Source organism: Brienomyrus brachyistius, chromosome 2, assembly GCF_023856365.1.
Source record: "Brienomyrus brachyistius isolate T26 chromosome 2, BBRACH_0.4, whole genome shotgun sequence".
NCBI classification, from domain to species: Eukaryota; Metazoa; Chordata; class Actinopteri; order Osteoglossiformes; family Mormyridae; genus Brienomyrus; species Brienomyrus brachyistius.
In genome coordinates, this window is record NC_064534.1 from 13,842,460 (window position 1) to 13,865,686 (window position 23,227).

Here is a 23,227-nt window from a genome sequence, read left to right on the forward strand (position 1 = left end):
TCTGGATCACCTGCTTGAAACAGTAATTAGTCAAATTTGTTAAAAGAAGACTGTCATTCAAAAACCTTTCTATAAAAATCCATAAAAAATTGACATTTCAGTATGATGCTGATCTTACATTTTTGTGTTTGGGGTAAAACCTACAGCTTCAAATATCAGTATGAAAGGTGAGAACTCATTAAAAAAACACAAATTTCTCAGAAAAAAAGCATATTTCTCAGAGTTTCAGTGCACTGCAGAACAGATGTAGTCTGACATGTTGGTACTTTCCTATATACATAGAGATTTTTCAAGCTTAGAGTGCAAGATGGGATATATGCAAATTATCAGAATGTTATGTAACACTGTGGATTATGGATCTGTGCTTCTGTCCAGAAGGTTATGGGTTCAAATCCTATGGCTGGCAGAGCAATGAGATCACTACTGGATGCTTCAGCAAAGCCCTGACCTCCAACTCTTTCCACACTGTCTGACTTTGCTCTCTGACCCCGAGATTTCACTTTGAGCTAAAGCATCTGCTAAATAAGCAAATGTAAAGGTAATCAGAAACACTATCCACAAACTTGTACTGGCATTGTTTGATATACTGGTATCAGTATTATATTGCAATACCAGAATTTTAAAACATTGCAATTCTATTATTTTACAAATATAGATATTTAAGAACTTATGTCACATAGTAGAGAGACACAGGATCTCATTTCACGTGTCTCCTCCCCAACCAGCAAGGCACCACTGAGGTACCCTGAGCAATGTACCGCCCCCAAGCACTGCTCCCTGGGCGCTGAATTAGCTGCCCCCTGCTATGTCACACTGTCACATATGGGTTAAACGCAGAGGACACATTTCGTTGTGGTGCATTCTGTGCTGTGGTTTGTCAACAATGACAATTGATCACAAAATTCTAAAAACCTCTATGCCAAAATGCTACATGGACCGAAGATGGAGGCAGCTGGTGCCAACCGTCTGCCTATAATTTATAAACAGGGCGGCAGGAGTGAGATAAGATGCTGTTTTAGTTTTAAGCTAAACAAAAAGGGTGAACCTGAAGAATCAACTACAAGGGGGCAACAAGTCTAACCCGGAGGAACATTTGTTCCGTGCTCACCTTGATTTATATATAGACTGACAAGATTATTCATATCAAATAGGACAGTTCAGGATTTACAAACTATTTTAAAACTGAAAGGCTCCTGTACTTGTCCAAATAGTTCAGGTCGTCTTGCGCGTTTGTTTCCTTGATTGAAAGATTCACCCAGCTCTTTCACATCAACATTAATGATATTTGCATGATTGTAGGAAAACTGACCAATCAGCACAAAGCAAGAAGTGCTGTGAAATCCGGGTCCTTTTAGTTGAAATTAATTGAAAGATTATTGATATCAAGGTAAGCTCATATCTGTATCAAAATCAAAAGTTTGGTAACAATCCAAATCTAACCTGTAAAGACCTGCCCAGTGCACCAACATCTGCAATTAGTATGCAGAGGTTAGAAGAGAGGCTAGGTTACATTTTGGAAGCTCTGATTTACTGGGTGACTTTGACTGCCTGCTGGAGCCTCCCATGACCCCATCAAACATATATCCATCAGAGAAAGGCAGACCAATCTACTGACCTGCTCCGTTTGTGCTGGTGCAAATGCTAAGTTCAGAAAGGGACAATTGCACGCCCACTTCTTTATATAATGAAGACCACTTGGAGAAGATCTAGGCTGGCATTTGCTACACTGAATAGATATCCAGAACAAAGGGGTTTGAAGGGTTGTAAAAACAAGCAGGCTGCATCACATGTCAGCCAGAGGAGAAAGCGAGAGAGTGATGAAGGGATACTGAGACTGATGGATGAGTCATCTGGTAAGTGGTATACAAAAGACATTTTCAAAAAGAGAATGCATTTAAGTTCTCAGTAAAAAGCAGCAAGAATCATAATACCAGCACTCTCAACAAAAAGGAGTTTATTGTTAGTGATTCGCTCTGCCTGGGTTAGTCATTTGGATGCAGCTGAGATACTGAAATCGATCATTTTGGGGGAGAGGCTTCTAAAGATGATTGTACATGAGCGCAATGACGTCAGTGGGGTAGGTAGCACTTCAGTAACTCTGACAAGCAGAAGCAGAACATGGGATGAAGGTGGGAGGCTTTCTGAAAGTCCGGGTACAGGTACCGCTATTCATCTATGTCACACGAACAGTAACTGTGAGAGACTGCAATTCTACTCATATTCACCTGCCCATTCCTTGTATTTATATGCATGTTTACATTAAACGTTCATTATTTGGCATTGGTCAAGGTGTAGAATATACTTAAAACTGTGGCCAAGTTACATTGTTTCCTAATATAAAACCAATCTATCTATCTATCTATCTATCTATCTATCTATCTATCTATCTATCTATCTATCTATCTATCTATCTATCTATGTGGCGTACTGTTTCTGTACAATTGTTAACTCGGACTATATACTTTACCTTTAATGCAAAATACTGATTTTAAAGAACGGTCAGGACTTCTACAAAAAGATCCTTCCATTCATTTCACATTATTACCGTGCATACGAGCTGCGGTTAGGTGTTCTCTTTCTGCATTTACAGTAAGTTATGCAGGGTAAGAAAAGTTCAACAGCCAATGAGCAAGGTAAAAACACCAAATAATAACTTCACAAAACAGAACAGTTAATAATGTAAAGAAAAAATAAAGTTCCTCCTCTGTAATCATTAAAAGACATTTCTTTGTCTACCTTTTTACTTTCTTTGTTTTTAAGTTGCATTATTTGCCATCGCAATAAAACTAGAATCGGTGTCTGATCAACTGCTGCATCGCTTTCTTGTGAAAATGTTTCTGCTTCGACCTTCAAGTATACAAACGGTTTATGCATAGTTCTGCTCCAAAAGCGATTAGTACTGCTGCTCTTTGAAAGCCATAAGAACTGGGTATTAGCATTAAATGGTTATTACGCGTTTCACGATACAACAATAACAACAAAAATATTAAGGTGAACCACGTGTATTTTAAAACCGGATATCCATGCTTGAATGATTGGCATGTGCATTAAATCAATCCGGAAGATCCATGATCAAACTAGTTGACTATCCCTCACTAGTTGAACACGTCCTCTGTGAAAATACTCTTTCTTCTCATTAATTGTTTCTTATAAGTGATCCTAGGAGATCTGTTGGGTGCACTATCAGTTCTAGTAAACAATGTACGAAGGAGAGCGATTTAATTTACGTTTTCATTCATTAAATGAAAAAAAGAAAATATAGCAATATATGGCCATAGAATTGTTTTGTTTGTGTATCAATATCATGAACTTTGTTATCGTTTTGGGAGGAATTTTGTGTTTTATGTAGAAAAACTTAAGCCTTAGCTATAAATCGAAGTGATTATTCTACATACCTATACATTTTTCCACAAAACTGTTATTCAGTTTACATAATCCCACACGATATGGGTTAGAAATAGCTTTGATGATAACTTGTCAGTAGGCCTATTTAAATTCTCCTAGCACCTTTTATACATGCGGACTTACCCTGCAATGGAGAACATCTGCGATAATACATGAACTCTGCTAAATCCAGCGGCTCCCTTTCAGAGAGCTGGAAACAGCCCTGAAGTGATGTGTGACATAAATAAATGAAGAGGACCCTGTGTCTCTGATCTTTTTCCCTCTTTTTTAAGCAAAAAGGACGAATGAATAATGCATGAATTTGGTCTGAACGATAAACTGGAAAAATAGCCTCAAAGCCTAGAAAAAGGGTGATGATAGTGAGACAAATGTATTAATATGCTGAATATATACAATGAAAACTTGTATCATGTCTATCAATCAATGCTGGGCTCAAAGGATTCGGCACAATGCATGCCAGTCGGTTGTAGGGGACACACTCACACATTCACACACACACACACACACACACACACTATGAGCAACTTGGAGACACCAGTTCACTTAAGCATGTTTTGGACAGCAGCAGGAATCCAGAATGGGTCTGGATGGGACCCACAGAGGCACAGGGAGATTTAGAGAAATTGTATCATATTATATTGTAAACATGAATAAATAATTATTAATTGCTGACAATAATGTAACCCTGTTTTTGTTTTCATTAATCAAGATATATCAATGTCCTTCCTTGAGAAACCATTGCAGCTGAAATAAATGCTAGTTTTGCTAGGTTGAAGAATTGTTACATGTTAGAACACCTCTGGATAATTGTTTAATGAATGCAGGGGTGGGCGCGGGTTTTTGGGATGACCTCTCAATCAGCCAATAACAAAGCAGTGGTTCTCAACTCCAGTGCTGGGGACCCACTGTTATTGGCTGATTGAGAGGCCATCCCAAAAACTCACACCCACAGCGACTCTCCATGGGTCAGGGTCCCCACGCATGGTCTAATGTAATTCTGTCAGTCCTGACAGCTAACCTTATATTAATCCATCTATCGCTCTTTTTTGTTATGAAAGCTAAAGAAAGTGAAGCATCCTGTCATTTACTGCATCTGCATTTTTAGAATGCTGCAACCATGTTAATACAAACGCTTTTCTACTTATGAACTTTCAGTCACGAACGAAGAGGACTGTAAGTCCAAATTGTGTTCATTGGGCTCCCATTTCCTGTCCGCAACATAATTTTTTTTTCTGCGCGCTAATTCCACCTGGTACGACTTCTGTAAGTAATGGCAGCAGCGTAGCGTGCGTATTCCCAGAGTCCCATTCTTTAAACTTTCGTAAACCCTTAAAATGATGTTGAATAACGACTTACGAACATTTCAAGTTACGAACGGCCATTTGTATGAATGTATCTCGTTCGTAAGTAGAGGAGCGTCTGTATAGCCAAAAACCACATTTGATATCAACTCGCCATATTTTGCTACCGAGTAGTTTTCTTTTTTTCATAGCCTTAATGGTGTCCTCTCTTCTCCTCCATGAAAATGACAACTAGTCTGGCTTTCTCCTCTGAAAGGTGTCATCAGAGTCACTCTGGGATTTCAACCTTGTGACGACTGACTCCTACAGGCTTTTCTCACACTTGTAGCTGGAGTGCTGTTATTCTACAGCGGAACGTTTTCCCGTGTGATGCTGAAGATCTGTTTCTGGTGCACCACTACAAAAGTTTGCAAAATAGTTTTAAGTAGTGGGAAATGTCCCCTTGAGAAACATTCCATTTGAGAAATAATACATTTCCGTTCACATTTATTTACTTGGCAGATGTTTTGTCCAAAGCGATGTACAAACAGGGTATATAATACATCACAAGTGTACAGCTGTCAGTGAGCAACCAGTGTTGAGTGCTGGTAGGATGAACTTCCACTGACTGTCCAGAAACAATAAAAGAATGATAGAATATTAGAAGAAATAGTTGTCGGAAGGAGAGCTATACAAACAATGCTTAGAACACTTGAGAACATCTAGAAGTGCAAGGACAATCATGTTAAAATGGAACAAGTCAACAGTAGACAGAAAGCGAAGAAGGGTCAGTGGTACAGAATGAGGTTAGTCACCGAAAAAAATGTTGCGGAGATGAGGAACCAGGCATGTGAAATGTCTTTGTAAAGACAAATAACTGCAAAAATAGAGTTAGCAATAAACTTTCTGGAGCAAATCTGGGAGAGTCAGAAGGTAGAATAAAGAGTGGAGCACTGTGTGGAAGCAATTTTCTTATCAAATGGCTGCAGGAGGAACCAATATTGGTGGAACAGCTGTGAATGACAAGGAAGGACATGCAGGCGATATGCTACAGTCAGAAGCTGCCTTACCTTCAGTGCCCATGGTGTTCCTGTATGTTCATTGCATGGGCAGCGGAGCATTTTGAGTTCTTGTTTGTCAGCACATTAGAGTTTAACTGCAAGACATAATGCTTTTGAAAAAAAAAATCTAAAATGAAAGTTTGTGTCATTACAGTGGAGATGTTTTAAGCATCAGGTGGCGTTCTTTAAAAGCTCCCATCTATGAAGGGTGAACTGGGGTCATCGGAAAAGGCTTCGAGTTCATCTACTCTGCCCTAGCTCTGTGGTGGTCCTGGGGTTCTTCACAGAAAGATGGGAGATCTGCAGACCCCTGCAGATAATGTAGACGCTTGCAAATGTGGCCCTGCAGCAGATCAGCACGTCCTTCTCTAATGAAGCTTTTTTAGCTCTCTGTTTTTTATATATAAGCGAAAAAAGTCATTCAATCCATCTTTTAATCCTGGTCAGGGCTATGGGAGGGCTGGAGCCGATCCCAGGCAGCACAGGGCACAAAGGTGGTCTACACCCTGGATTATGCAGTTATGCAAATATAGTCCAACATTTATTAACCATTTCAAATACAGCTTTACAGCACATTAAAAACAAAATCATGCATAAAACATAAACATACAATATTTTATTGCCATATAATTCATGTATGAATCAACCAACAACAAGAACAAATGGAACGTAACGTCAACAGTGTCGTATATATATATTTTTTTTCATTAGTGACACCTGGATTCTTTTCTTCATATCAGAAAAAAGGTGCCCCAGTATGGTTGAGCTGGCGATGAAGTAGCATCATAAAATAATGGTCGAACAACATTTTTATTCGTCCCGACATGTGACGATGCGAATTTAGCCACCGTGGAACCGCAGCTTGCAGGCAACAGGCACATTCTTAAACGCATTGACCGAGGGCATGTGACGTCCTGTCCGCATGACGGCTGCAGGGTCTGTCTGAGACACGTCTATACCATGTAATGCAACAGGAGAAGAACACTGAGACAAATACACAATACAATTAAGGTACAGCCCAAGGAACCACAAATCAATCGAGAGCAGCCAGCCATATGCTGTGTAGCGTCAGCAAAACCAGCGTACACAGTGCTTTACAGGAATTTTACAAATGTTTTGAAGCACTTATACAATGATTATTTTGAGGAAAAAAATCTATAAACTTTGATATTTAGTCCTCTGGTCTGTTTTCAATGAGGTAATCATCGAATTTGCTTTCTTCCTTTTTGTGAAAAATTGAAATCCAAATATTCCATTCCAAATATTAGTCTAATAATTAGTCTAATAATAACCACGTAAAAATAAGAGGGCAAGTTCACACTTTAGTTACATTTGCACACAGATCCATCCATCCATCCATTTTCCAAACCACTTATCCTACTGGGTCGAGGGGGGTCCGGAGCCTATCCCGGAAGCAATGGGCACGAGGCAGGGAACAACCCAGGATGGGGGGCCAGCCCATTGCAGGGCACACTCACACACCATTCACTCACATATGTACGCCTATGGGCAATTTAGTAACTCAGCATGTTTTTGGACTGTGGGGGGAAGCCGGAGTACCCGGAGGAAACCCCACGACGACATGGGGAGAACAGGCAAACTCCACACACATGTGACCTAGGCGGAGACTCAAACCCGGGTCCCAGAGGTGTGAGGCAACAGTGCTAACCACTGCATCATCATGCCGCCCCTGCACACAGATCCATTAGGGGTATATTTCATTTCTTAAAGGGAAGCACCGGGTTTTGAACCTGAACAATGAAAAGAAATCTACAGCCTTCCCTTTATGATCACTGTCAGTCCTGCTGAGTAAACATTTTGGACTATATTTCCCGACAGTGTCATGGTTATTAATCTAAATTCCAAATAAAATAAATCTCAAAAGTTCTATTTATATACCGCTAGCAATTCTAGAACCATATGGTTTGGCAACCAAAAAAAAAATAATCACGTCACACATTTTCGGTATACTTTGGAGATGTTACTAGAGAAGAACACCCATTAGGATAAATGTTACTTACTCAGGCTATTGAATTTATAATGTATTCACCAACCATTATGTACATATTTCCTATAAAACACTGCGGGCCGTTACTTACAGTAAAAACTACATTTCACTGTGACACAATGATTAATGTCAGTGTTAGACTGATACAGTGACGTATTCAGCTAAAGCTGCATGAAAATGAACTCTAAATGCAGACATTTACATTTTTATTTAATAAAATAACGGTACATAAAAGATAAAATTATCATATATATTCACTTATCTAAACATTATAAACCTGTAAAAATATTCTGCAATTAAGTAAAGTGTTTTTTTGTCTCTGTAATGCATATTACAAAGTAAAATCCTAATAATAGTGGATATGTGTGACAACAAATATTACACCTGTTCTGAAAATTCTGAGATAAATAAGATGAATAAAGATCTACAGACAAAACAATACAGACAATGGAATGTCGGGCAATTGACCAAAATAATCATTTAAAATAAGGCTTCAGTAACCACCAGTAGTTCTTTAATAACTTGCATTCATGTTTCATTCAATTTATATTCCTTATTAAATGTTTAACCTTCATAAAAAGTTGGAACCATAAAATGTCCACCCAGTACAGTGTGCTTGCACATTCTTCTCCATACATAACTTCCTGAATATTCCCAAATATCTGGAGACTATTAAGGCCAAATATTACTTCATTATTGTCAGGAGACTGAATATGTTGATTGTATAACATCATGATACAATGTAAGGAATGTGTCTGTATTAATTGTCTTGCATTGCTTCTAATTTTGTATTTGTGAAGTTAACATATCATTCCATCTAAACCTTTTCATTACCTTCACTATAACTGCCTTTTACTTGTATAAGACGTGGGTGATTGGAGAATATAATAGTTATTGGTAACTAGTATTAGACTGTCCTCAATTAAAAGTTTAAAGCTGTACCTTTAAAAAAATGCATTTAGTAAAGAAAGACAAGCATGCCCTGTGTAGCTATGCATTAACATGAATGACAGTCCTAAATGCTCGAGGAAGTTTTAGTTGCACAAAAATGTTCTGAAGGCTGAAGGAAAAATGATTGGGGCCAGAGAGATGACCAATCAGATTGTAGCGGAGGTGGGTTCAAAGAACTGGCCGAGGCAGGACCAAACAATCAGATGTCTTGGCCCCGCCTCCTCAAGTTACTTAGACCCACCTCCTTGACCATCTGATTGATTATCTCTCTGAGCCGATCATTTTTGTGTAAGTAAAACTCCCATGAGCGTCCTAAATATGAATAAAACTGCAAAAAATATTAGCATTTCAGTGTTTGCTTATCAAAAACCAACATATCCTGTTGGACCTGAACTGACAGCCAGTAATCAAATAGATGGTACACGGGATCGATGAAAATAGGCCATTCCAAGGTTAGAGCAGCAAGACTAGAAGAAAGGCAGATAGGCTATTTATGCCACTTGTTTTCCCTCAGTTGAAATGCAGCTGTACGCAGAGGAGTCAAACAGAAATTCTTTGCCTTTCCTTCACATACAGAAGTGAAATGAGAGGTTGCAGGCTCTTCACTGTCCATAAAATGGCAACAAGATTAACTACATGTTGTTTAAATATGATTTCAGGTTAGCACCCAAAATGAAAATCCACTTGGTTTTAATATGAACGCACGTACAAGCACACAGTATGGCAAGCAAAATAACGGTCTGCACTGTGTTCATGTGGGACATACACGCAGTGTGTTACTTCTCATACATTGCCTTCGAGGACTGGTGAATCGAAGGGAGCGCAAAAATCCCTATGAAAGCAAGATATACATGACCAGAATGAAAAGGAATACATTGGGAAAAAAACAGAAGAGCTAGTTATTACATGTATAAATATTTCACGCCGATCTTCATAAAAACGATAAATCGATTTACATATTTGAAATTCGGCTGCACACTTGCAGTGACCTTAAGCTCAGATAAATGCCCGTTAACAGAGCAGCTAGCATATGCTGTGAAAACGGAGTGTAGAGCACAGAATTTTATCATGCATAATAGCATCTGAATGGAGCAGCAAATGGAGCCAGCAGTTGAACTAAACAGTCATCTATTACAAAAAAGAACAGGTTTGGCCACTGGAAAAAAAACGGGATGAACCTGCGTTTTTCGGTCTTTATGAATTTAAGCATTTAGGTCATAGAGGCTTTGTAAGAAAAAAAACTTAAATGTCTTGAGAAGTGAAATCCATAATCATAAGCACTTTTCATCATTTGGAATGACTTTCTTTGGATATAATGATAAAGATTGCTGGTTCACCTGTGCCACTGCATAAAGTACAAAGAAGCTCAACATTCGGTGTTTTACAAACTAGCAGAAAATAGGACAATGATCAATCTAACATTTTAACAGAGGCTTACATGGTAAACATACAACATACACAGTAATAAAATGGAAAAGCATGTAACATATGGTACAATATTAAAGCATTATTGTGAAAAATACCATTAGCCAATTTCCTTAGGCAGTTTCAGTTGAATATTCTGTCGTGTTCTGATTCTTAACTTCAATTAAACACGTAAGAAGCAGATGTACCAGTTTCATTAACTACAAAATGTGGGATACCATATGGCTTATGAAATATTCATGCTTGTTTTACACTCTCTCTTACTCTGTTGATTTTGCAGAGAGGCTCGGTAACTAGGTATTTACACTCAAGGAAGAGACCTTGGTGACCTCCATGCTTACTGTGGAGAGGGGGAAACTCTCATAGCTCTCCGGCGCCCCCCAACATCGGCATCGGTAAATCGCAGCCTTCAGCTCCTTCTGGAAGTTGCTGTTGAGGAAGCCGTAGATGACAGGGTTGACGCAGGTGGACGCCATGGCCGTCAGATGGCAGGCAGAGAAGATGATGTCATGCTGGCAGGAGGGGATCGCCCAGTGGTGCCAGTCGAACACCGTGTTAAAGACATTGAGTGGTAACCAGCACAGGGCAAAGACAGCCACGATGGAGGCTAGCATGACATTGACCCTCTTGGCCCCCTTTGCTTTTTTCTGGCGGGGGTCCCGCGTTCTTTCCACCATGTCCTTCCTCCGGCGTAGCCGCAAGAAAATGCGTAGGTAGCAGACGAGGATGAGGGACAGGGGCAGGCAGTACTGGAAGAGCAGCAGCGACGTGGTGTAGGCCAGCCGGTTACGCTCGGACGGCCAGAGCTCCATGCAGATTACATGGTCCGTGAACGGATTGTAAGGGAGGCTCAGGTTCTGGAAGGGGGCATTGGTGAGAATGTTGAACGAGAGGAATGGCAATGACATGAAGCAAGCCACCATCCAGGTGACGGCCACTGCTAGGTAGGAGTGGCCCACCACCGGCTTCCAGCCCGTAGGGTGGATGATGAGCTGGTGGCGCTCCAGGGCAATGAGCACCATGGAGAAGATGGAGACCGTGACAGACATGCACTGGACGAAAGGCGTGACCTTGCAGAGGGCTTCACCCAGGATCCATCGGTCCATCAGGGTGTAGATGACAGTGACTGGCAGGCAGACGATGCACATGAGGATGTCGGAACAGGAGAGGTTGGCGATGAAGATGTTGGTGACGTTCCTCATCTCCTTCTGCCGGGAGATGATGAAGACGAGGCAGGTGTTGCCGATGAGGCCGACTGCAATCACGGTGCTGTACGCCACAATGAGGAAGGTCGTGCTGCTCACCGAGGTGCGGCACTGGCCTGACTGGTCCCAGGACAGCTCACCCCACCAGGCTCTGCTGCTGTTATTCATCATGGCTCCAACCACAGGTGGATGTCCGTGGGTCGGACTTGTATAGCAATAATACAGAAAAGACGATTTGTTCTTTGTTGTATTTAACTGGGAGGAGTCATGTCCCTTGTTCCTAAGTTCAGGTGTTGGATTTAGATGTCTGTTTTTATTCGTCTGTGTTAAAAAAGAAATCAGGAGAAATAGCTTAAGCTTTCGCTCTAAGAGCAATTTATTTCCCATGTAGAACATAGATATTACCCTATAAATAACTCACACCAGTCTACCTGAATTTACAACAGTTACGTACAAAAGAAGTATCTAAATATAATTTTCATCAATCATCAGACTAGGCAAAGCATGAAATTCTCTTTTCAATAGGCAAAGCATGAAGTGGCAAGAAATTAGCGCTAATTTTAAATGCCGTTAACAAGACCACTGTGAAGCTAAGCCCAGTTGTTTTCACTCAGCTGGAATGCAATGTCAGGTGTTTTTTTTAAGGTACGATAATCATTTGTGTGTTGTCCCACAGCCACACAGCACAGTTTTCAGTTGCATTTTGGTAGCAATGTGATGCAGAATAATTTCTTCACACATGGGTTGTGTGACATCTGGCAGGCGACTCCAACATTTCATAACCATTCTGGTATTATTTTACAAGTGGCTCGACTCTCTTTTTCTAAGAATTCAGTTTAACATTCAGCCTGTGTCAGTTCCAGCCACCCCCATCTCCACCACCCCAAGACCTTACTCACGATAAGCGGTTGGAAGATGGATGGATTTAACTTGTGTTTGCCAGTGTTCCTTAAATATTGTGATATTTTGTCATACGGTACGACAGGAAATTACTGCCAAAAATGCCGTTGTCTCAAGACTTGACAGTATCGTTAACCGGGTTGATAAATTCCAGCTGTAATTTTCCGAGCCTTTTTTGGTCGGATGGTAGGTACATTTGTTCTAAGTATTAGCAAGTGGCTATTAGCTTTTTTTTTATGACAGAACCCTGTATGCTGTAAAAGTCTAAATATTTATGAAGTACCCTTCAGTGGAACCTCAGAGATATGTGGCTCTTTATTTATTCCATATTCCATGCTTATAACATTTACGATGAGTAATGGATAACCTGAAAACCATTCTCCAGAAATGATCACGGACTATATATCTGCGTACACAAATGAAAAGTTGCTGAGACAGTAATCATTTGGGTGCTCATGTACGGTGACATTCACACAGCGCTCAGTACATGTATTAGACAGAAACACAGCAGATTTGCAGTTGAATATGTTTACAGGTCCAGTTTAGTTTAGCTGCTGTGCTAAATGTTACTACAGTAGGTAAAAGCAGGCTGACCCCCCCGCTACCAGACTGTCTGCACAGACGAGTGTTTCTGAGAGCAAGGGAACAGAACTCTATTTTAATCATCTCACCTGATTCTAATTTCACTTGTTTCAGTCAGCCGATGATGCGATATTACGATATTAAGGCATAAAGTGATATTCATTAAACCTGTAATAATTTCAACATACAACATGATGGCACCGCCACCAGGAGGGCAGATTTTCACCATCTCATGAAAGCTGCACACTGCATAATTTGCGAGACGTTTCGGATTATATGTAGATGACTTTCAGAAGTAGCTCTGAATTACCTCATTCTACTGCACATAATGGCCCTGAGCTGGGAGCTGCTGATTGGGTGCTCAGGGCTTAAGCTCTCACGGGATGCATATAGATGTTTATACCATCGAAACATATACCATTGAAACATATACCATTCAGACATATACCATCCCCCCCACCAACCCCTAAAACTGTTCTCCATGCTTGCCACTCATATAAAAGGAAATCTAACCATGCTACTAACCATATCAGGGGTGCTTAACTACTGTAGTGAGCCTCTTTTGGTGCTGCTGTTGCTTCTAAAACATTATGTTCATCTGCTGATCTGATCCGCAGAAGCTTAACCCCGATGTAGCCAGAGCCTCAGAAATGTAAATAAATGGATGGACCAAAATACAAGTTTAAACTAAAAAAACTCACTTTTTTGATGAAAAAGCATTTTCATGCTGTATTATGCAAGGCGTATGGTGAAATACAGGGGCTGGACAATGAAACTGAAACACCTTGTTTTAGACCACAATAATTTATTAGTATGGTGTAGGGCCTCCTTTCGCAATCAGTACAGCATTAATTCATTTCTTGAATGACAGATTGAATGACAGATTTAAGTCCTGCACAGCGGCCAAAGGGATTCTGAGCCATTCCTCTTGCAGAACAGTGGTCAGGTCACTACGATACTGGTGGAGAAAAAGGTTTCCTGATGCTCCTTCAAAACATCCCGAAGTGGCTCAATAATATTCAGATTTGGTGACTGTGCAGGTCATGGGAAATATTCAACTTCACTTTCATGTTCATCAAACCCTTCTGTCACCAGCCTGTGTGTATTGGTGCATTATCATCCTGACACACGGCACCACCTTCCGGGTACAATGTTTGAACCACTGGGTGAACATGATCCTCCTGAATGGTTCAGTAGTCCATAGCAGTGATGCACCCATCTAGAACAAGTAGTGAAGCTAGGGGATACTGCAATATTGTAACCCAAACCATCACCGATCCAGCCACATGCTGCACTCTGGCTATGCAGCAGTCTGGGTGGTGAGCCTCTTTGGGGCTCCTCCACGCCGTAACTCTCCCACATGTGGGAAAGACAGGGAAGGTGGACTCATCAGAGAACAATATATTGTCCACAGCCCAAGATTTGTGCTGCTGGCACCATCGAAACTGATGTTCGGCATTGACATGAGTCACCAGAGGTTTGGCTATAGCAACCCAGCCATGAATATTGACCCTGTGGACCTCCAAACGGACAGTTTTGGTGGAAACAGAAGAGTCGAAGTGTGCATTTAGTTTTGCAGTGAGTTGGGCAGCTGTGGTTTTGTTTTTCGGATACAATATGGGCGAATACCCAGACGACCCTGTCAGACGGCTTCTGCTTACGTCCACAGTTACTCCTGTTGGATGTGGTCTGTCCTTCATGGCAGTATGACAACATTACCCTGCACACCGTGGCTCTCGATACACCACAAATACTTCCTGTCCTAGTCATAAATGTGCCAGCGAGGCATGCAACAACAATAGTTATTTTTGAACTCCGATATGTCTCCCACTATGTTGTGTGGATTACAATATATTATGTGCAGCTGTGCTATTGCTCTGCTAATTCAACCTTCACACTCTGCTCTTACTGATGGGATGTGCAATCGGTGAAGATTGGCCACCATCTATAGTTGTGAAACCTCAAACACTATTGGCCAGGTGTTTCAGTTTCATCGTCCAACCCCTGTATGTCAACCCAATAGCCAATATATTCATATATGAAAATTAAAATATATTAAAATGCATTTAGGATCGGTGGTAAAGCACTTACTGGAGCTTGATCTAGCTACTATAGGATTCAGACTAAGACTATGCTGCTTCACCTTTTTATTGATGTCCTCTCAGTCTCTGTGAGAACAAACTGGATCTTGACTGAAAGGCCAAGCCAGGATTCTGTGGTGTGTTGATAAGCTGCTCTTCTGGGAGGTCCTGACCACCTGTAAAATCAAACATATTTCAGAGTAACACTACAATTCCCAGATAGCACATCATAAATTACAACACAGCAAACGAAAATCCAGGACCATTTTATTTATTTTGGTTGAGACACTGGACTCTTGTGTCCAAAACAATTAAGTCAAAGGAGTGAAAACAAAAGGACTGAATATGTAAGTTCAAAATTTTGTCTAATGAATCTTCTTGGCCCATAAGCATTAAGATTAAAAAGCACATAAGCAGTCTGCCACAGAATCTGTCAAGTGGATAAAAAGGTAAAGAGATAATCTAATAAAGGAACCCCACACTGAGTTTTGTGGTACATTATTGTCTGTAATTTCTGAAACAGCTTGCAGCGGTGAGCATCTGGAAAGTAACAAGGCACTGAAAAGCAATGGAGTAGCAGCCGTTAGACGGGTGGGCCGTCAAAATTCACGTAATTGTGAATCAAGGTGTCCTGGCCAGAGCCATGGAAACAGGACGGGAAGCTGAGGAATACAAGTGTGAGTCTGCGGGGTGCACGGCTCTGTAAGTTCACAGCATTCAGACAGACGCAGCCACGTAGTAAAACGAGGGCTTTGACCCCCCCCCCCCCCCCCACAAATTTTTTTGTTGCCAATCAGGCACATAGCCAGGTAGCAAAATTACAAGCCCCCAAGTCAGCAAACTCTACCAAGGCGGGTCCCCATCCCATGGTTGACAACACCTACCAAGATGATTGCTGGACCCCCCCAATGAGATTTATTTTTGGTTTCAGGCCTGTATGCTTTAACCTTATCAGCTGCTAAATTACAGACTGAGCCCCTTTTTCTAGTAATATGGCTAAAATCCGAATGTCAAATGTAACACAAATGCATTGGCCGCACAGCATTCGAGCACCTGGGGAACGGGCCAGGTACTAACGACCTGAACACCTTCAGGCAATCTTGAAATAACAACATTCTCCACAAGGCACCCAGGGTGAAAGATTTTCTTAGTTTGGATATGAATTCCTCAAAGGCGCCTTGAGCGTTTGGGTCTTTGTGACGCAATATTGGGACACCTGCCAGCACTGGCGCTCAGGTGTATGAAGCGTCCACTGGCCCTGAGTCTGTCTGACAAATGACACAATGGTAATAGCCTACAAGGAATTTCAGTACGGTGTCCTGGGCTCTTCACACCTGCTGGGGTGTAACGGCAGGATAAGGGCACAGGGTATTTCAGAAAGGATTCGGAACGTACCCCGGTTTTAGCTGCTGTCTAAATTTGAGGTGTAGGTGATTCGCTTGTGGTGTCTATCACTGCTTGTTTTACCTAATAAAAACCAATATCCAAGTATCTGATGGATGGTGGATTAAACCCCATTTGCGAGATTCTGAAAATCTTGTAGAATGAGGAAATCTGATGCATTAAATACCGGCTTTTACGGAATATTCGATATATACGATTTTTCACATTTTTCTAGTTATGTTCATTTCATGAATCCATTTTTTTTCCAGTACAACGAATTTTGGTGAAGGTCACTGAAAGGTCGCTTTAGAATGCCTTCTGTGACCTCTGATTTGGCTTGGCTAATGCAAGGGGTAAGGATACTACTGAGTATTCAGTACACTACTCACTCAAGTACATTAGTAATTGTTTCATGTCAGTTTCACTTAAGCTCAATTTGTACGCCATCTACCTGGAATTACAATCCCCCAACATTGCCATTGAAATGTAACAGGCACGCATTTGAAATGTTTAACTTTTACAGCATTAAATCGCAGGCACTTCACTTTTTTCTTGTTTAAAAATTGCCTAAAGAAGGTGAAACCAGGACTAAATAATAAAACGTCATTAGTGTAACTGAGCCAAGCAACTAGCCAGATAATAAACGGTGTGAAATCGAAGGGTCAGGAAAAAACGATATAAACGATAAAAATGATTTCATTTACCAATCAAATTTCTTTTAAGTGAATCAAATGAAGCGTCATTTAAATTAATCTGCGGTGAAATTATAGTTTTTTATTTAAAAAAAAACTGATCAGTTAAAAAAAAATCTTTCAAAATAATTATACAAAATATGTGTATCAGAATGATTTTGAACAACGTGGGACAATTTGAAGAGCTACACACATATGAAAAATCCCTTGAAGAAAAGTAATTAAATGCACGAATGAAACGTTCAGGAAAAATCAGATCTGTAACTGCCGAGCCGGTAGCCACACAAAATAAACACTCCGCATGTAGTATAATGCTTGCGTGTGAAAACATTTTCAGTTTTATGTTAAATGTTATGTTTTTGGTAATCATTGGATGATTAGAGAATTTGCCAAAGTCTTTATAGATAAGGACTGAGCGATGTAAACAACAAAGACGTTAAACTGTTTCACTGTATTTATATCTGAGAATATATACATTATTAAGCATATACACGCGTATTTAATAAATACGTGACATTATAGCCAAACATTTAAGGAGTCCAAGAAGTACCATGTGTCATAATGTTTGAATAGCACCACATAATGCAGGAAAACATTTTCTAGTTTATGCATCTTCGTTCACAAAGATAATAGGCGAAAAGCAGTTATTTTAAGTCTAAAGACAATGGGTCAGTTTGTATTTTGAAATAGGTATGTATCTTAAATGATATAAAATTAAATTTAATACCCAATTTCATTGGTCCAATTCAATACTGAACATTATCAAGCAAGAATATAAGAAAATACTCAACAAAAGCCAGCACTATCACAGGAAACCCTTGTGAATAACTTACCTTTGTCAGGCAAATTATAATCTTGCAAAAGCGTGTATCCGGGATCAGTTTACCGCCTGCTGGCATAGATGTAATAGAAAGGAACGGGACTTCCCGACAGTCAAAGCGTCAACGTTCAAAAGCAGGTAGTTGGGGGAGGCTTTTTGGGGTCTGAAAAGAACGCTGGATGAATTCCTCTTAAAGAGACAAGGAGCCATCAAGGAGACCGATTCCTGCCGTGTTTTTTGTGAACCACGTTACTCAGAGCCCCCAAACAGACATCGCTAACAATATATTGTTCCTCAAGATGTACTGTTCCAAATTCTTTTTTATTGTTAACGGGCAATTGTTTGTCCATTTGTATACTAGTCTAATACTGATAGCAATGAAATCCGTCGGTTTTAATTTCCTCTCACATATTAGAACCGTTAACTTTTGACATGTCTGAACAAGGAGGTGTTTGCAGCATTTTAAATTATTTAAATATTCCAGTCAGTTTTCAAGCATTCAACTTGTTAATCAACAGTGGATTGCAAACCCAAGACATACTAAGTGTAACACACATAACAGTGTTAGGATAGAAAGAGTGTTGTTTATACAGTAACTTGTAGTGTAATTGGTTTTAAACTTACATATTACTTAACAGTACATTTTCAGTACATTATTTCTGATTTTATGAAGAGGGAAAAATTGTCTTCGGAACCCTGACCCAGATAAGCAGCAAGATGGATGGATGGATGGATGAATGGACAAGGTTATAATGAAAAATAACAGAAGTGTCTCTCCAAGAATCGCTGATGGATCAAGAACTTTATTTACTTTATTTTTCCCACTCTATATATGACACAAATCATGCACACCAGAAAATGTCAAACAATCAAATTCAGCTGTTCAGTTTAGCTCCCTTGTTGTTGGACTTGACTGGAGAAGATATATCAAATAATCTTTTAATTAAGATTGAAAAATCATTCTGTCTTCTTTTTCCTTTTCTTTCCCTCTACAAAACAGATGATAACATCTGCCACCAGTTTTCTGTTCATTTGCTCTCTCTCTCTCTCTCTCTCTCTCTCTCTCTCTCTCTCTCTCTCTCTCTCTCTTTCTGACTGTGGCTCTTTCCCAGGAGAATCTTCTGCATTTATCAACAGCCCATCACTCATTATGTCATGTCTTCTCTTTTTTCATTATTTTTTTCAAAACAGTATTATCATCGTTTCCCAACACGAGAGAGATTAGGGTCATGCTTGCATGTGAACCTTGAACATAATGATTTATGTATTTACAAGCTGCAAGACAACACATGCAAATACGATTCGTCGAGTTGTAAAATCTGACAGATTAATATCTAGTTCCGTACTGACCACAGTTCTTTTTTGACACCGTATGCCAAATTAATACATCTATCAAGCAAATGCTTTTGTCAAAAGTTATATAGAAGTAAGGACCAGAGCGCATGGCCAGACAAAATTGGGACTGAGGGCCTTGGTCAAAGACCTAACAGTGACATCACCCTGCCAGCCACGGGGTTTGAACCAATGCCCATCTGACCACAGGCGCAGAGCATAAACCCTCAGAGCCTGACAAAGTCAAGCAAATATCAAACCACTCAGATTTCACAAAGTCACAAATAAATGTCTGTCACCTTCAGGAAAATGTCCTGCTTGTGAAGCTTACAGAGAAGATAATGGCTATAACAACAAAGGAGAAATACACAAACTTAACCCAACCCTATTACATGTGGGACCCTTCAAAGTTCAAAACTATTTAGCAATCACCCAGCACGGTTAATGACAAACCTTCACACATATGCTTATCTTAGGAGAGCACCAGGTCCATAAGCTCCATACTTTCAGGAGAAACGTGACCCTGTAGAGACAAGATAAGTCTCAAATACCAACAAACCTCAAGTATCAGTACATTTACAGGTCATTACAAAACCCAAATCAGGAGAATGAAAAGCATGGCTGCTTTTAGCTCCAAAAGGTACCCATGTGAATACTTTTACTCCAATAACTCTATTAAACTGGTTATAGATGAGTAGTACTACAGTGAAACCAAATATATCTTTAACTGCGGCAAAGCATTCTGGGTAAGTGCTATTTCTACTTACTATTGACACAGAATGGGTGATCGTGACCAGCTGACAGCTGAAAAATTCTCCTCACTCTCAATGGTGTCTGGAGGTTCTAGAAAGTCTTGCATGGCTTTCTGGGGAAGGCTGTTTGTGATACCAAAGTTACTTTCCATATTGTTAGTTAAAAGCAATTTAGAGGGTAATGAGCTTTTCTGAATGCTGCTATGAGACAGTAAAGCTCTCCTCGGGCCACAAGCAGCATTATCAGTGAGCAGTTATGAGACAGACATGCTAACGGGGACATGTACGCCTTTATATTTACAAATTTGGTTGTGGAAGCACTGGAAGAGAATAATGTGATGTGGAAGAAAGATGGTCAAACAAAAGCTTCATACTTACTTTGTTTATGACTTTGAATAAAACCAGACGTGTGCATTCACTTCATTGGGCTGCTCCATATGTAGCATGCAGCAGAACATTTATCAAATAAGCCATAATGTCATATGAGATTAAGATGGTCCTTTTGTGAGATATGTAGCACTTAATCTGATTTTATGTACACCAGTGGCCTGAAGTATGGAAACACTTCCAATTTTTAGAAATTGCAGAACTTTATTCGAGTTACTTGTTTAATCATCCAGTGTATGATATTTGGGGGCGACATGGTGGTGCAGTGGTTAGCGCTGTCGCTTCACACCTCTGGGACCCGGGTTTGAGTCTCTGAGTGGAGTGGAGTTTGCATGTTCTCCCCATGTCGTTGTGGGGTTTCCTCCGGATACTCTGGTTTCCCCCCACAGTCCAGAGACATGCTGAGGTTAATTGGAGTTACTAAGTTGCCTGTAGGAGTGCATGTGTGAGTGAATGGTGTGTGAGTGTGCCCTGCGATGGGCTGGCCCCCCATCCTGGGTTGTTCCCTGCCTCGTGCCCATAGCTTCCAGGATAGGCTCCGGACCCGCCGTGACCCTGAAGGAAAAGCGGTTTGGAAAATGGATGGATGGATGGATGGATGATATTTGTAAACATTCTTTGATTGTTCATAAACATTTCTGCCAATATTCAAGTAGTAATTTTTAAAGAGTAATGCCAAAAATGTCAGGTGTTTCCACAATTTTGATCACTAGTGTGATACCTAACTGTTATCAGATAGAGGAGTCAGTGGTTTTCTTGTCCTTATATTGATTTTCTCATTGTTCATGTTTCTTGTTCCCTTTGTTAAAAAATCTGGCATTTTCACCATTCTCTATAAAGTCCCTTAGGCGTAACGAAATAAAGCCACAATTGTGTTTTCAAATGAAATAACACCGATTAGCTCTTGATTTTTGTTGGAACACAACCACCTGATTAGATCTGAAATTCAAATCAGGCCACAAATGATAGAAAAATAAATAAAAAGTTGGAATCAAATAAAAACAGTTAAACACTGGCTATATACCTAGTACATACGTGCCATTGCTTTCTTCATTGTATTGTTGCTCTTGTTTACAAAAGCTGGACCCAACCAGAAGAGAGAAATATATATGTACACATAAGACTGCAGCAGAAGGGACTGCATGGTCATATTCCAGAAATTTTTGTTTGGAACTTCTGACGATTATAGTGATGGAGATGGGAAAACAACTGAATGAAAGAATAAATGGTAAGGCTTTACATTAACTGCACCTTCATAATGCCTTTATAATGCATTCATAGAACATTCAGTTCACCTTCATAATCCATTCATAATGCATTCATAGAACCTTCATAAGAAACATTATAATCGCATAATCATATAAGGTTTGTCATTAATTTCATCTATGATAAATCTGTTAAGGTATAGTTACATGTTACTTATGAATGTTCCATGAATGCAATATGAAGGTGATATTAATGCTCTATGAATGCATTTCAAAAGCATTATGAATGTGCAGTTAATGTAAAGTATAACTGAATACACAGTCCATGAGGTGCCCAGAACAAAGAATGGGTAGAAATGAACTCTTAGAAGAAATCCATCCTTCAATCCATTAATCCATTTCTATACTTGTCATTTGTAGGGGCTCCTCAGCTCTTCCCGGAAGAAATGGGCACAAGGCAGGAAATAATCTTAGAAAACATTCAGCACTGAATTTTGTGGTGAATTTTCACCACGTGAACTTTTCAACCTTTAACAGTGACGCGCTGGTGACAGACGTATTAGAAATTGCTTGCATCGATCTCAGGTTTACAGTTGCGCTTAGATCACTGTTTTCCTCATTATTAAAGGCTCACCTTGTGTTACCCAATAGATGTTTTCAGAGAAGCACCAAGTCAATGTTAATGTTTGCTCACCTTGGCCTGACTTTTATGTCTGTGCTTTTCCATTAATTTGAACTGAAACAAACAACCAGGGAATAATGCCTTTCTATCACAAGATGGGACTAAGCTCAGCTGAAGGTACTACCTTGCCTTTAATGGTAGAAGTGCAGCAAAATGAGGAAATTCTCAACACTAATGTTAAAATGGGAGGGGTGGTGGTGCAGTGCTTAACGCTATGGACTGGGGTTGGGTCTCTGCTCTGTTTGTTGCTTCCCGTGTCATTGTGGGGTCCCCCCCCCCCCCACAGTAAGTTGGAGTCACCAAATTACCCAAAGGTCTGTGTGTGTGTGTGTGTGTGTGTGTGTGTGAATGGTATATGGGATGGCCCCCCACCCTGGGCTGTTCCCTGCCTCTGAGTTAGGTTCCAGACTCCACATGACCCTGAATAAGACAAGCAGTTATAGAAGTTGAATGGATGGACCTGGATAGAAAAGACTGGATAAGTTTCAACATTACATGAAATGTAACTTATGTGCAAAGTAGGTTGCAGTTTGTCAGACTCTCATTGCCAGTGTTCACGTCTGGCACTAGAACTAGTTCCAATGTGTTTTTCAATCTGTTTTCCCTCCTTCTTCAGTTTTAGATAACAGCTCAAGTAGGCAGCAGAGAAGAGAGCCCAAGGAGGTGGAGGCATCGGCGGGGCCAATGTTCACGGACCGCTGGAAGGAGGTAATCAATATCCCTCAAACGATGAGAAGTGCAGCCTGGGTAGCGCTGAAGTGTCTCCCCCCCCCTCGCCCCCCCCCCCCCCCCCCACGCAATCTCCTGGTGTGTCACTCAGGCAACCTGCCTTCCCAGTGCACTGCACTATTTATATCTGGCCTTCTGGAAAGAGGAGAAGGGAGACGAACAAGAGGGTCATTCCTCTTAGGGCAAAACCAGAGGTTTTCATTCTCCTGAAGGCTGTATCATAATTAACTGGAGCTGTAGTATGTAAGTAGGAGGGCAAATAAACAAAAATGAAATCATGTGGTCAGGACAAAGTGAGTGTAACATTGCTGCCCTGGAACTGCCATTTGACAGCATATGTAGAGATA

General features: G+C 40.4%; 2 protein-coding genes across 5 annotated transcripts in view; one reads left to right on the forward strand and one right to left on the reverse strand.

Annotated features, from left to right (window-relative positions):
• Positions 1-23,227, forward strand: part of tcf7l1b (transcription factor 7 like 1b) — a 611,697-nt gene that overhangs the window by 412,567 nt on the left and 175,903 nt on the right. The window lies entirely within an intron of this gene.
• Positions 6,303-18,230, reverse strand: npy8br (neuropeptide Y receptor Y8b). Of its 4 annotated transcripts, none has more exons than XM_048980126.1 (3): positions 17,807-18,230; positions 14,961-15,074; positions 6,303-11,656 (listed from the first exon to the last, which is right to left on the reverse strand). In XM_048980126.1, exon 3 carries the CDS (start codon positions 11,504-11,506, stop codon positions 10,424-10,426), a length of 1,083 nt encoding a protein of 360 aa, XP_048836083.1. In that variant the 5' UTR covers positions 11,507-11,656; positions 14,961-15,074; positions 17,807-18,230; the 3' UTR covers positions 6,303-10,423. The 4 variants fall into 4 exon arrangements, with proteins under 4 accessions (XP_048836083.1, XP_048836087.1, XP_048836092.1 ...); XM_048980130.1 differs by having other exon boundaries at positions 14,909-15,074; XM_048980135.1 differs by lacking the exon at positions 17,807-18,230 and adding an exon at positions 16,294-16,406.